Below are 15,204 nucleotides of genomic sequence, written 5' to 3' on the forward strand. Positions count from 1 at the left end.
GAGAGAGAGAGAGAGAGAGAGAGAGAGAGAGAGAGAGAGATGTGAAAAGCAACTACATCTGCAAAGACACACAGAGCTAATGCACATACAGAATGGAGAATACCATTGAGCAAAAATTTAACAGACAACAGGCCACCTCTCCCAAATGGACGGCCCCACAAAATTGTTAAAGTTATCTTGCTTTCCAGAATGGAAAGATATACTTAAGTCTTTGGTTGTACTGGACACTTACCAGGCTTGGGAATGAGTCCTTGGAAAGGCCTGGAAAACAAAATATGTGTTAATAAATAAGCAAGCAATTATTACGATTATCACACTTGATTTAAGTACAGTGGTACCCCGCAAGACGAATGCCTCGCAAGACGGAAAACCCGCAAGACGAAAGGGTTTTCTGTTTTGGAGGCGCTTCGCAAGACGAATTTCCCTATGGGCTTGCTTCGCAAGACGAAAGCCCATAGGGAAATCTCCGGGGACCTCTTTTAAATGCTGGTGGTGGGGAGCAAAGCCTTTCCCCCCCTCCGGCCTTCAGAAGAGGTCCAGGAAGGCCGGCGGGGGCCGAAAGGCTTTGCTCCCCACCGCCAGCATTTTAAAAGCAGTCCGGGATAGCAGGGAAGAGCTTCCCGCTATCGCGGACGGCTTTTGAAGGCAGGCGGGGGGGGAGCAAAGACTTTCGCCCCCCGCCCGCCTTCAGAAGAGGTCCAGGACCTCTTCTGAAGGCGGGCGGGGGGCAAAAGTCTTTGTCCCCCCCTGCCTGCCTTCCCAGGGGCTTTTACATCGCCCCGGACAGCGGAGAAGTCCTCCGCTGTCCCGGGCGATTTTAAAATGCCGCCCGCCAGCATTTTAAGATCGCCCCGGACAGCGGAGAAGTCCTCCGCTGTCCCGGGGTTTTTTAAAATGCTGGGGGTGGGAAGAAAAGCCCTTGTCGCCCCCCCCCCCCCAGCCTGCAGAAGAGGTCGGGGGACAGACTGTCCCCGGACCTGGTCTGAAGGCGGTTTCCTTAGGAACGCATTAATTGATTTTCAATGCATTCCTATGGGAAACCGTGCATCGCAAGACGAAAAACTCGCAAGAAGAAAAAACTTGCGGAACGAATTAATTTCGTCTTGCGAGGCACCACTGTATTTCCTTTCCTTAACTCCCCCCACCCCCAGCCCCATTTCAGTCTTTGTGGGTTATGGTGTGATTTATTTCTCCTGTTTATAATAAGCAATCCCACCCCAAACTTACTTTAATATTTAGTTATAGTGCCATGTACGTTTGGCAATAAAGAACTTTTTTTTTATTTTTACAAAAGGGGGGGGGGAATAAGCATTTCCCACCATGTCTCATACCGTATACACGCGAATCTAATGCGCACCTCAGTTTTCAAAACCTTGAGACCGAGAAAAGTATTTGCTGGCGAATGCAAATGCGCCATCAAATCTAATGCTCACGCTAAATCGCGGCATCGTTTGGCCCAGAAAGGTGCGCATTACTTTCGAGTAGCAGGTGAGTGAACCTTTCTGCACCTTCTTCACCCGCTAGGCCAGATACCTTTGGAAGGGAAATGCATGCTAGTGGTGGGCAAGACCAACACATCCACATTCTCACACGCATACAAACCCACATGGATAGTATGCCTGTAAGCCTAGGAAGAAACCCCGAGCGACTTGTTTTAGCAGAGAGTCATAAATGTAAGCCACAAGGCAGAAGGCCCACTCCAGCACAAACACACTCGTCCTGACAAAAGCACAACCTGGGAAGGATCCCTGAGGAGGGAAATACCTTGTTACCGTGAACTTGATCTTGTCTGCCACGGCTAATATCCTCTCCAGGTTCTGGGAGCCGAAGGTGCAGGGCTTCCGAAAGGGGATCCCCGGGGGCAGCCCGTCGATGATCACAGAGCCCGGGTTGCTCTTGATGCGCTTGTATGGAACCTGGACAGGGTACTTAATGCCCAACGCCTCACCTGAAAGGCAAGGCAGGAAGGTGACAGGTGGGCAGGATGGTACAGTGGTTATAGCACTGGGGTTGGAGGCAGGCATGCCCAAGTTCTGCTCCGGCTTGGCCTTGATAAACGTGGAGTGGAAGTCCGGGTCGGTGATAACAGAGAATGCTGTTGGGGCCATGCTGCCTTGCCAGGATCAGCCCCCATATGGAAATGTAAAAGGAAAGAAGGTACTTTCTATCATAACACCGGTCTTGGAAGACCTACATTGGCTCCCAGTACTTTTCCGAGCACAATTCAAAGTGTTGGTGCTGACCTTTCAAGCCCTAAACGGCCTCGGTCCAGTATATCTGAAGGAGCGTCTCCACCCCCATCATTCTGCCCGGACACTTGAGGTCCAGCTCTGTGGGCCTTCTGGTGGTTCCCTCACTGCGAGAAGCCAAGTTACAGGGAACCAGGCAGAGGGCCATCTCGGTAGTGGTGCCATCCCTGTGGAATGCCCTCCCACCAGATGTCGAAGAGAACAACAACTACCAGACTTTTAGAAGACATCTGAAGGCAGCCCTGTTTAGGGAAGCTTTTAATGTTTGATGTATTACAGTATTTTAATATTTTTGGGGAAGCCACCCAGAGTGGCTGGGGAAGCCCAGCCAGATGGGCGGAGTATAAACAATAAATTTATTATTATATTATATTATATTATATTATATTATATTATATTATATTATGTGGTGGGCGTGTGGGATGGTAAAAGCTTTCTGGGAAATGATATATAATGAGTTTAAGATAACTTTTGCTAAAAAAACCAGAGGCCTTTTTGTTAGGTGTTATAGGTGAGGAAGTACCAAAAGAAAAGAAAAGACTCTTTATGTATGCAACGACAGTGGCAACAAGAATGCTTCTTGCCCAGAGATGGAAAGAAGGAGAAGTACCAACTAGCACACTAAGCTGATGAGATATGGCGAGACTGATGAGAAAGATCAGAAACCAGGAAAACCAAGTCTTTTTAAAAGACTGGAATAACTTTTTAACGTATCTGAAAGACCACTGAAGACAGCTGAAATCATTGGCAGGAATACAATGACACTTGTAAAGTAAAACGAACTTTGGTTACTATGGCTACATAACAGATGGATTACGGTAAAAGATGCAGAAAATAGAAAAAAAAATTGTTAGAAGTGGAACCCATGGAGGGAGGGAAGGAGGTCTGAAGGTTTGAAAGAACCTCTGTTTATTTTACTTTTTTGGAACAGTTATATATAACTTAACATAAAACTAATAAAAAAAAATTATCAGCCCCCATATGACCAGGAGACAGATCAGAGATCATCACAGAGGGGAAGACTGTGGACATGAATCACCATGCCCTGAAACAAACCTCAGAAGACACCACTGGACCAGCGACTTCTGCTGGAGGAGACCTCCAGGGCCTAGAACTATCGCTACCACCACAGCCTTTGGAGGCTGCTCTGCTCTCCTCTCACCCTGCTGAGGACCACCTACAAACAGCTCTCCCCGGGGACTCTTGCTTTGAGCAAGATAGAATGTTTAGGGTCTGATGAGCTCCACTCAAGGGTGCTAAAGGAGCTTGCAGGTGCAATTTCAGAGCCTCTGTCTATAACCCTAGACAATTCTTGGAGAATAGGTGAGGTTCCTGCAGACTGGAGGTGGGCAAACGTCGTCCCCACCTTCAAAAAACTGTAGGGAGAAGATCCAGGTAACTATCTACCTACCCCAGGGCCCCTTCCAACTCTACAATTCTATGATTCTACGAACCCCAAGTGTCAAGATTAGCATCCAGCCAGATTACTCACCATACTTCTTATTGAACAGATCTTGAACCTGTTCCCTTAGCGTGTTTGCAATATCTATCCTCGAAAGCCGAGTGTCGTAATTTTCTGTAAGAGAGAGAGAGGGGAAACTATCATAGAGTTCTGCCCGTTGAGGTTTTTTTTTGGGGGGGGGGGGGACATCATTTTTTTGATAAAACCAAAAAGGAAAGGCGTGGGGGAGCATCCTAGAACAATGTCAAATGCCTGCTCCTTTTTCATACAATTCTGTTTTCATTATTAGGGGGAAATCTACCAACGAGGGCCATTTCAGCTGAAATCTCAATCATACTAATGTGAAGTAATGTGCCACTCAAATCAGTGGGGCTTACTTCTGAGTAGACAGTAGAAGGATAGGGACGTCAATAAACCCTGGGATGTCAACAGTAAAATAAATTAACACCACATAATTTGGGAAATCAGATGGATTGTGGTCGTGGTAGCAGTGGCAGATCTCCATTTCTCACCTTGAAATCCTGGTCTTTTCACCGGTTCTTCTACAAGACGTTCACTAGAGTCTCTCTCACTGGCTGCCAACAGAAGAAGCACCAAGGTTCTTATTTATTTGTCTTAATTTCAACATCTGTTCTGAGGACTGTCCGCATCACACATCCTCTTCCACATTTAAAGCAGCATCTAGCTATTCCCCTCTTCAGCATCCAACCCCACGACGCCCCACAGAATAGGCTGTTTCTGACCCAATTCCACCCACTGAAATCAACTGGACTTAAGTTGGGCCACATCCTACAATTCACGCGGTGTCATACCACTTTAAACAGTCATGGCTTCTCTCAAAGGATTCTGGGAAGTTTAGCTTGCCAAGGGTGCTGGGAGTTGTTAGGGAGCCCGTCAAGAGAGTTATGATTCCCAGAATTCCCTGCGAAGGGAGATTGGCTATTAAAGCACTCCATGAACTGTAGCTCTGTAACGGCCTCACCCTTAACAAACCTCAGCTTCCAGGATACTTTAGGCGGAAGCCACGACTGTTTGAAGTGGCCTCATAGTGCTTTAAATGTTTAGATGGGGCCTTATCATGCCCATTCGTTGCAGAGGTTCTATAACTAACACTGGATACGACCCCACAAGTTCTATTTTGAGCTCTTAGGGCTAACTGTATGTCCCAAGCTAAGCTGGCCTGTTCCAAAAATGGATTACCTCTTTCGTTAGGTGATCCTAAGGCTCAGGACTGTAACACTGCTTATTCACACATGCATGCAAGAGCTTCCTTGCCCACAAAAGCTTACAGTCTAAATGTAAATAAGGAGAGACAATGCCAGAGAGCAGACCCTCCACGTGTCCCTATTTTCCAGGGACTGTCCTGGATTTACAGAAGCTGTCCTGGGTTCTGATCCCAGAATGTCCTGCTTTTCCTTAGGACATCCCTATTTTCATCCAAGAAGTGTTAGAGGGTATGGAGTTATGTGAACCCCGAGCCAAGGAGATAAGTACCGGTAACTTTAGAAGACATCTGAAGGCATGTCTTCTACAGGGACATTTTTTAAAAAAAATCTTGAGTGTTTCATTATGTTTTTATATATGTTGGAAGCCACCCAAAGCAGCTGAGGCAACCCAGTAAGATGTGTGGGGCATAAATAAAATAATAATAATAATAATAATAATAATAATAATAATAGAATAGGCACAGACTGCCTGAAGGAATCTCATAGACCACTGATGGTCCACCTGACGCGGTTCAGGAATCCCTGGGTTCATTAATCAAATCACTGAAAATAAATGTGTTTTACCTATTGTTCCTGGGCTGTCAGAAACTGTCTCCTTCACTGCTTCTGTAAGAAGTTCTGGCCTGAAAGAGAAATTTGCAATAATAATAATAATAATAATAATAATAATAATAATAATAATAATGATGAAACACAGAAAGCTGCCTTCTCTTGGTGGGACATGGTTGGGCCGAAGCGAGAGGAAGGCTTTGAACTTACTTCTTGATAACAAACCGGATACTGCTGCTTGCCTGGAGGATCTTTTTCAGTTTCGCAATCCCGAAGCAGTTTGGTCGCCTGAGCAAGATCCCGTCTGGCAAGCCCACGACAAAGAGATCTTCTGGGTACATCAGGAACTTGGAATACGGGACTTTGACTGGCTCGGAAATTCCTATGGCTTTAGCTGCGAGCGCAAGAAACACAACTTTCAGAAAGGATCTTTGACCTGAGCCCCTGTAGATTAAAGGTCGTTGTCAAGATATCAAAACACCACTGAGCATGTTAAAATGTTTGCTGCTGCCAACATGGTATTACCTCAAAAAGGATATTGCTGAATAGGAAATGGTTTAGAAAAAGGTTGCCTCTCTCCATAAAAAACGACCCGGACACTGTGTTAATCCTCTGAGGCACTTTGTGGGCCTCTTCCACGAGCTCTGGAGGGTGGCAACACTGGAAGGGGCCTTTTTTGCAGTGGCCCCCCGTTTGTGGAATGCTCTCCCCAGGGAGGTTCGCCTGGTGTCTTCATTATACATGTTGAGGCGCCAGGTGAAAACACTCCTCTTCAACCAAGCCTCTGGCGGATTAATATTCTACAGCCTTTTAAACGTGTTTGTGTTATTCTTTTGTTTAAATTATCTAATATGTGCTTTTATGGAGAGACTATTTTTTATCTTGTGATCTTTGCATGAAGGAGAGGAAAAAATAGCTGTCCTGCCTAGGAAGTTCTAGAGAAGGTGTGAGGAACACAGAGCCCTCCAGATGTGTGAAGGTTAACGGCAGATCCAGGTTCCAAAAAGCACACTTAAAAGAAAGAAGCCAAGTATCTCACCATATCTAGCGTTGAACAAAATTTCTACTTGTTTCCTCAAGTGACTTAAAACGTCACCGACGCCATCTGGAAAAAAAAAGCAGCAAACTCAGGGATTAACGGCAATAAGACTCACATTGGGGGGGCGGGAGGTGTTATCTTGGCATCCTCAAAGAAAAAATTCCAGGCCAGCTCATAAACAAAGGACTAAAATGCAGAACAAAGCAAGGAATAAAGCAACAGCAAAAATCACAAGCAAGCAGAGGAAAGTACTGTCAACAGCACTGATAAAATTGAGATGGTTGACAATGTCTGGGAAAATGCAAAAGAATAACGCTAGAGGCCACAAGCAGGAGAGGGAGAGGAGTCGGGCAGGTCAGTGTCGTACAGATGCACCAACCTGCCCATCCCTCATTAAAAGATCTTCCCTATTAGACTCCAGGTCTGGAGAGACTATTCCTCTAGTGAGGAAACAACACCACAAAGGGCCTCCACACCTACCATCCGCCTCATCTGCGATGGTGGGGGTGGGGTATGGTGAAGGGCCTATGAAGGCCATCTTCAGGTACCTGCAGGCCTGCACTGGAGGAGGTGATCCGTCAGGTATCCAGGCAACGGGCCAAACTCACCTTTGCCCTCCATCTGCTTCTCATTATGTTGTAAATCATTGCTGGGCCCTTTATCTGAAACCAGAGAGGAGACGGGCATTTAGCAGGAAACTAAACATCCTAGCAGAGGACTGTAACCTGAAAAAAATGCATTACAGTATATTAAGGGAAATTGCCAGCAAAAAAAAAAGGGTAGATTAGTCCAGCCTTCATGCAAATGTGTTTATTAGGAGAAATTTGCACCAAAACGCGGGCGAATCTTCACGAGGCTTTAAAAAAAAATACATTCTTGCAAACTGCTGAAGTGTGGAGAACTGAATTTAAGATGGCGAAAATGAGAAACCGAGAGAAGTGAAGATGGCAGATCCTTCCATCCTGAGACATTTCCTGGCCAACCTCTCCTCTCTGCCACTGGCCCCCACTTGCCTCACCCTCAGTCCATCGTTTTGGTGATGCCAATGATGTGGCAGAGCCACCCTTGCCTCAGCCCCTGGCCCCCTCTCAGCTCTCCCCACATTCACACCATATATTTGAAGCACTATGACAACACTTAAAACCGTCATGGCTTCCCCCAGAGAATTCTGGGAGCCATCGTTTGTTGAGGGTGCTGTTAGGTGACCCTCTTGTTCCACTCACAAAGCTACAATTCCCTTCGGGGTGGTTTAACAACACATCCCTTTTTCCAAGGGAACTCCCTGCTCTGTGAGGGGAACAGGGGCATCCTAAACAACTCTCGGCCACCCTCAATGTTTTCAGCCTACATCTCTGGGCCGTAACCCAGCGGGCTGAAAACTGTTCCCAAATCGACACTGCCCATCTAGAAATAATCTTAATCCTGCCGGCATTGTCGAGAGCTTTTATCTAGTCTACCTGGAACGGTGATTTGAATGATGTCCACTTCGTCCGGTTCTATCTTGATGCGTTTTATGCCTCCCAGTTCTCCGGAAGTACCTGTCAAGGAAGATGGAGACAGGAATGAAAAGCAGAGGGGCGACGACAAATCAGGACTGACGGGTAGAAGTTATCCAGGGTTCGAGGCTGGAGTCTTTTCTGGCATGGTCCTGGAAATGCCCCTGGGGACTGAACCTGGGACCTTCTACACTCAAAGCAGCTGCTCTCCCGCTGAGGGACAGATTTCCTTATGTTAACTTAGGTTATTGGTCCCTCTACCTCAGCATTGTCTACATTAGCTGCCAGTCAGAACAGGAAGCACTGGGTTAGATGGACAATGGCCTGGCATTAATTCATTAGATAAAATATCCTTTATTAGGCATAGCAAACCACACATTATCAAACAGACACCGTATACAAATTGTGTAAAATACGAGCTCAACATAACAAAGTTTGTCCCAGTCAGATCTTTAACTCCAGAGAGAATCAGTTTGCATAAATAATACAATACAACACTACCACATCACCAATCAATTAAGAACCACTAAATCTCTTTATAATGGCCCAGTCTTTCTACATGGACAGCACTCAAAAATTCAGCCACTATTAAAGTAATTTGATCATTCCTGTCCGAGAGCAGGTCCTGAACCGTTGGGGGCATAGAATTGAGCCTATTGAGTTGTAAGGCATCTAATAATTGTCTTCTGGCAAAAATGCCAAAATCACAAGAAAAGAAAATATGCTCCAAATTATCAGGTTCCTGTTTACTGCATTTGCAGAGACGCTCTAATTCTGGGAGAGCTAAATATCTGGAAGTACATTTATCATGTGCAAGAGTTCTGGATTCAGGGTCGCTAATTGTCATGATCCCAGAATCCAGCAGTGGCCAGAATAGAGGACTCATGCGAATTAGACTCTACACTTCATTTAATGCAGAAGCAGAGAGCCTGACATAGCTGTACTGAAATTCTTTTCATCCCTAACCACTGAGCATGCTGACTGGGGCAGTGGGCAGTTGGAGTCCAACAACATTCCTGTGTTGCAGGGGGTTGGACTAGATGACCCCCAGGGTCCCTTCCAATTCTACAACAACCAAAGAGCTGCAGGTTCTGCCCTCCCCTGTGTGCCCCCAAATCTACATAGAATCGTAGAGTTGGAAGGGACCACGAGGGTCCTCTAGCCCAACCCTCTGCAATGAAGGAATCTTTTCCCCCAATGTGGGCTCGAACCTATGACCCTGAAATTCAGAGTCTTACGCTTTTACCGACTGAACTGCTGCTTGACTGCTTCAAGCAGAGTGTTGAAAGGACACAATGTGGTAGTTCTGGGGTCTTAAGCCAGGGCTTAGGAATCTCCGACCCATGGGGCTAATAAGGCCTGTTGATGCTCTGCGTTTGGTCCGTGACACCATTTCAGCCAAGCTACACCCACTTGATTTGAAGCTAGCGTCATACAGTCAAAAGGGGGCTTTGCAGGCATTTCCCCAGCAGCTGAGAAGACCATTGTGTACAGGGCTTTTGCAAGATGACAATCCTCCTGCTTTCACACGTGTCAGGTGGTGATGTGGTCGCTCGAGAGCAAACAGGGAAGACTCCAACGTGTCTTTTTCAGCTTTATTATTAGTGCAAACTATTTACAGTGAAGAGCGTCGCAAGTTCATGTCTGGCTCAGTTGCTAGCAGAATCTGGGAGTGGCCTGTCCTTGTACCTCCCCCAGCATAACAGCCGTGTGACCCCCATCCTACTCCTCCCCTCTCCGCGCCAAAACCTACTAAGCAGAGTGGGTGCTGGCAAAGGGGGACTTGCCTCCCCTTCGCTTTGCTCAGGCTCCGTGTTGAGGCTCTCCCTAGCATCTCCTGGTCCCTGCACCTCCTCCCCACTGGAGGCGAGGTTTCCCTCCTCGCCAGAGGAGGAACTGTTTCGCAAGATCTTCGGAGGTTCCATATAACACAACTGCCCTTCCACCTCTCGCCTCTGAGCTGATGGCAGTTCCCTGACAACACGGCTTCGCAAGACCTAAGAATCATACTCCCTTTTCCCGTTTCTAATTAAGATAGCAGCAGCTGTTTGCAGCTTACCTGGTTCACATTCTCCAGAAATGGGGCACTTTTCAGATCTGGCAAAGGAAAGCAATCATGGTTAAATTTCATTTATCTCAAGTGCCTGATTTTTTTGGGGTGGGGATACAATGTGCTGTACAACCAAACAGGTATGAACAGCCCACAAAGAAAGAGGCAATTCCAGAGATTCATTATTTTTTTAAAAATGTACAATGTTTGACCTTGTTTCACCCTTAGGAGCAAACACGGCATCATTCTGTATAATGGAGGGTCTGTATTAGAGTTGCTATATTTCAAAAAGTGAAAATCCGGACACAAAAGTTTATTTGTGGTGTTTTTTTTGGCCAAAGTTGTTACAAAATCTATTTTTTAAAAAAGGAAATTTGCCAGAATCTAGACTTCTGAAATGGGATGCCATACGTCTGGATTTTGCTGGACATTTCAGCGATTTCCACCCGGACACTGCTTTCGAATGCTGTATTCTGGCTATGTATGACAATTCCGGACATATGGCATCATCTGTATGGAAGCAGGTGGTCTTTCAGTTATCTGGGAACGTAGTTTTTATCTTGCATTTTAATACTCTGAACCAGTCCTGAGATCTACAGATGAAGGGCGATATACAAATTTAATAACTAACTAAAATGAAATAAATAGTCAATTAGGGCTTTAAATTTCAGGGCGAGACCTAAAATTAAGCAAACTGGCAGTGAGATGTTGTTGTTGTTAATTAAATTTATATACTGCCCTATACCTGCAGGCGGTTCACAAGATACATTCTCAATACAAAAACACAAAATACATAATCAAAATATAAACAGAAACAGGCGAATACCCCCCCAAAAACATTAAAACAATTTAAAAAAAATTAAAAACACAGTTAAAAAGCAGTTGAAAAGAATGTTAACAGTAATCTCTGCTTGGCAGCAGCAGTGGTTTTGTAGTCTGTCAGGCCCTGCCCTAGACCTGGTGGAGAGAGGCAGGAGCAGGACCCTCAAACTCTCAGCAGATTCTCCTTTCTTGCTGGGCTGTTGGATTCAACTCACAGGCTGCGATCATATGCCCTCTTACATGGAGGAAAGCCCCGTTGTGCTTAATGTTACTGACTGCTGAGCACACTTGCACAGGATTGCTCTGTTACCACTGCTCATTTCACCTTCATAATTCACCAAAAGTCCACCACCATAGGCAAATCAGATTACATTCTTAAATGGCACCCGGTGCTGCTCATGGTTGGACCGAGTCCCAACCCATCAGATTCCAGCGCTCCATTGATTCATAAGCTTATTATCTGTATTGCTGCCTTCCCTGCCTCTGGCATGACTTGTTGATTTAATCACACTTGCTGCATCCCAGATCCTTAAGAAACAGTCTGAGATCGGCAGAACGCAAGAACGGCACAGAGGGAACAGGCCAAAGGCTCATCTAGTCCAGCATCCTGTTCTTACAGTGGCCAGACAGAGGCCACAATGCGAAGCCTAAAAGCAGGACATGAGCACAACAGCTCATGGTTCCCAGCAACATAAGGCATAATGTTTCCGATTATGGAGGAAGAAAACAGCCCTTCTGGCTAGTAGCCACAGACAGCCTCATCCTCCATGAATTTGTCAAATCCTCTTTTAAAGCCACCCAGACTGGTGGCCATCCCAGCCACCTGTGGCAGGGAGTTCCATAGTTTAAACAGCGTGAAGAAATAATTTCTATCGTCTGTCCTGAATCTCCCACCATACAGCTTCATTGGATGCCCCCAAGTTCTAGGCAGGGAGAAAAACCATCGAAAAATCTCCTCTAAAGAATTTAAACGTGGAGCAGGTAAAGACATGGTGGTCTCTCAGGAATCAATTTGGGGACCTCCAAATAGGTTTTGGGGTGGTGATGGGGAAGGACACCCTTATCACGGCAGAAGCTTCCTTTCTTTTCTCTGTTTTATTTTTTAAAAAATGGTTTCAAAGTCACTGACTCTGGAGGCGGCCATGTTTTCTGTTAAGTTGTGGGTGAACATATCAGACGACACAGCGATTCTTCAAACAGCTCTGGTTTATTCACAGGCCAGAACAGAACAGAACTGAAGGGTTCAGCCAGCCTGCTTATATAGAGTTCCACTACAACGCAACAGTAATCACTTTCTGTAACTATCCAATCACTGAACGTCACTTTCAATCCCTTATTTGCATAGGTGGACCTGAGTGAAAACTATCTACAGTATCCCCCTGCTGGCCCAGGGTGAGAACTTCAGTACATAACATTTTCCTCCCCTCTACTGGCATTCCAGGGAGAAAACATGCTGGCCGGAGCAAATTAGAGACACTAAGACACCAGGCTTCCCCAACCTAGCACCTTCTAGATGTTGCAAGACTACAACTCCCATCATCCCTGACCACTGATTATGCTGGCTGGGGCTGATGGGAGTTGCAATTCAACAACATCTGGAAGGTGCAAGGTTGGTTATGACTATAATATAGCAGCTGGGCCAGGAACTGGGAACCTTGGGTTTTTGAGGAAGTGTTTCCAGCCATCAAGGAGGGGGTTTAACTAAAGGACCTTGCAGGACCCTCCAACTCTATGATTTGATATGGGGTAAGACAGGCTTACCTATGACTGGACTGTGAAGTTCCTGCTAGATCAAGAAACGCCATTCTGTGCGGGTCAGGAGAGATTTCCCCAGAAGGGCTGGATGGCTCTATCTTGGTTGAATCTTTGGTAAATTTACTTCCTGGTTGTAAGGAAGGAAGAACAAACAGATATTTTCCAGGCGCAGAGTTTTGAACCAATAATTACCCATGGCCAGGCACAACCTCTCCCTATCTCTACCCAGTAAGTCTGCCATTCATACAGATTAGTTTAATAGCTATCGGGGAGGGATATTTCGAATTGCTATGGCTTTATTGAATTGTATTAATCACTTTGGTGAACCTGTTGTTGTTTACTTTATTTATATGTTATTGTGAGTGATAGCACAGTGATTATAATGGGGTTTTTTTGTTTTTTGAAGCTTTTTGTGATCATTGTGAGCCGCCCTGAGTTCAGCGTTAGTTGTTGGAAAAGCAAAATAGAAATATCAAATCAAAAATCAAAAGCTATGTGGGAAAGAGATTTGGGCATCAAATGCCCCAATATGGAGGGAAAGGTCCAAATTCTTCCCAGCGGATTTGGGAAGGTAAACTGCACAAATGCTGAGCATATTCTGGTCACCTCCCAAAATTACTGGAAGCTGGTACTTGGCTTGGAAATGGGACATTGTGAGAATGCGGTTAGTCAGCTTAAAGCAGGTTTGGGAAAAGAATGGCCCTCCAGGTGTTGCTGAGATACAATTTCCATCAGCCCCAGAAAGCATGGCCAATGGCCAGGGATGGTGGCAGTCATAGTTCAGAAACAACTGGAGGGCCACTGTCCCCAGTCAGCAAGGCCAATAGTTATATAGGATGGGAGCTGTATTCCAACAGAGTCTGGAGGGCAAGAGGTTCCTGGTCTCTGCCAGGGTCTCAGGTAGATGCCTTTCCCATCCTTACTGAGAGATGCTAGAGTCTGAGTCTGGGACTTGTCGGGAGACAAAGCATGCGCTCTACTCACTGAGCTACCATCCCTTCCCCCAAAGGAAAGACTATGCCCAACGTACCTGTAAAGATCCTTTCATCAAACATCCTGTAAAAGAAAAGGCAGCAATTTAGGAGGAGGAGGAGGAGGAGGAGGGAAGAGAGTGGGTAAAGATAATTCAAGATTTCATTTAGGATCTTCAACTGGTAGATTGTGCTCTGGCCTTAGGGGGGTCACCACAACGGCCATTTTATTGACTCGATACAATTTACATACTGCTCTTGATTGTTTTTAGTACACTGCTTTGGGATTTTCATGACAAAGTAAAATGTTTAAATGATCAATACAGATGGTTAAAAGCAGGTTTTTTTAAAAACAAACACACACACACCCCAACCAACCATGCAGCACTAATTAAAAACAGGAATAAGCTAAATCAGATTATTGCCACCATCTTTACCACGTTCATTTGTAACCATATAGCAGGGGTATGGAACCAATATTGGCAGTGGAATTTTAAAGGAAAGCACATTAAAGTTTACATTATCTGCACCCTTCCTTGCTGCCAGCCAGTGTGGCAGAGCGGTTAGGGTGTCAGACAAGGACCTGGGAGACGCCAGGGTTCAAATCCCTGTTTAGCCACAAATGGTGCGACTTTGAGGCAGTCACCGCCTCTCTGCCTAAACCTACCTCACAGGGTTGCTGAGAGGATTAAATGAGGAGGGGTGGAAAGGTGGGGTGTAAATAAAATAAACAAAAGTATGCAGACAATTTGGGAAAGCAATGGTCTGTATCCAACTACATTTCCCTCAGAACAGATCCACGGGAATGAATGGGTTTAAGTTAGTAATGTTCAGTAACCTCAGTGGCTGTACCGTATTTTTCGCCCTATAGGACGCACTTTTTCCCCTCCAAAAATGAAGGGGAAATGTGTGTGCGTCCTATGGGGCGAATACAGGCTTCAGGAAGCTCTGCACAACCATCCGGAGCCCGGCGCGAAGCCACACCGGCCTCCGGAGGGTCGCGCAGAGCTGCCTGCCCTCCCGGGGTCTGCGCAGCTCTGCGTGCCCCTCCAGAGCCCTGTGCCAAGCCACGCTGGGCTCCGGAGGGTTGCGCAGAGCTGCCTGCATTCCAAAGCCTCGGGCGCGCTGAAGAGCGCGCCCGGGCTTTGCGCAGCTGTCCGCAAGCCTGGGGAGACCGGCGCGGCTCCCTAGGCTTGCGGATAGCAGGCTGTTCTGGGGGCTGGGGTCGGGGGAAGCTTGGGCTTCCCCCGCGCCAGCCCCGTGCCTGGGGGGGAAATAATTTTTTTTCTTTATTTCCCCCCCCCCAAAAAAAACCCCTAGCTGCGTCCTATAGGGCGGTGCGTCCTATGGGGCGAAAAATACGGCACTTCAGAGCCGTCCCATCCATGATGGAGAGGGAGGCAGCCGCCTCAGGCAGTAGAGAAGAAAGAGGCGGCCCACCCTTGCAAGTGCCCAGACATCCCACCTCCCCGTTGCTGCAGAAGCACCCCAATGTTGGGTGGTTTATGATTTTAAATATTTCACCTCCTGAATATGTTTTTAACACTATTGTATATTTAGTATTCTTGCACTCCACCTGCAAACA

At 46.3% G+C, this 15,204-nt stretch overlaps 1 protein-coding gene across 7 annotated transcripts in view; it reads right to left on the reverse strand.

The window, feature by feature from the left end:
- GTF2IRD1 (GTF2I repeat domain containing 1) overlaps positions 1–15,204 on the reverse strand; it is a 95,126-nt gene that overhangs the window by 15,700 nt on the left and 64,222 nt on the right. For all 7 annotated transcript variants that reach the window (XM_080982873.1, XM_080982871.1, XM_080982872.1 and 4 more), the window contains 12 exons: positions 13,679–13,704; positions 12,655–12,775; positions 10,081–10,118; positions 7,983–8,063; positions 7,134–7,187; positions 6,526–6,591; positions 5,697–5,880; positions 5,502–5,560; positions 4,224–4,286; positions 3,742–3,825; positions 1,765–1,948; positions 233–261 (listed from right to left, as the gene is read on the reverse strand). In XM_080982873.1, coding sequence (XP_080838999.1) covers positions 233–261; positions 1,765–1,948; positions 3,742–3,825; positions 4,224–4,286; positions 5,502–5,560; positions 5,697–5,880; positions 6,526–6,591; positions 7,134–7,187; positions 7,983–8,063; positions 10,081–10,118; positions 12,655–12,775; positions 13,679–13,704 — 989 coding nt within the window. The remainder of the gene's footprint in view (positions 1–232; positions 262–1,764; positions 1,949–3,741; positions 3,826–4,223; positions 4,287–5,501; positions 5,561–5,696; positions 5,881–6,525; positions 6,592–7,133; positions 7,188–7,982; positions 8,064–10,080; positions 10,119–12,654; positions 12,776–13,678; positions 13,705–15,204) is intronic.

Source organism: Podarcis pityusensis, assembly GCF_964106645.2.
Source record: "Podarcis pityusensis genome assembly, chromosome: 15".
Lineage (NCBI taxonomy): Eukaryota > Metazoa > Chordata > Lepidosauria > Squamata > Lacertidae > Podarcis > Podarcis pityusensis.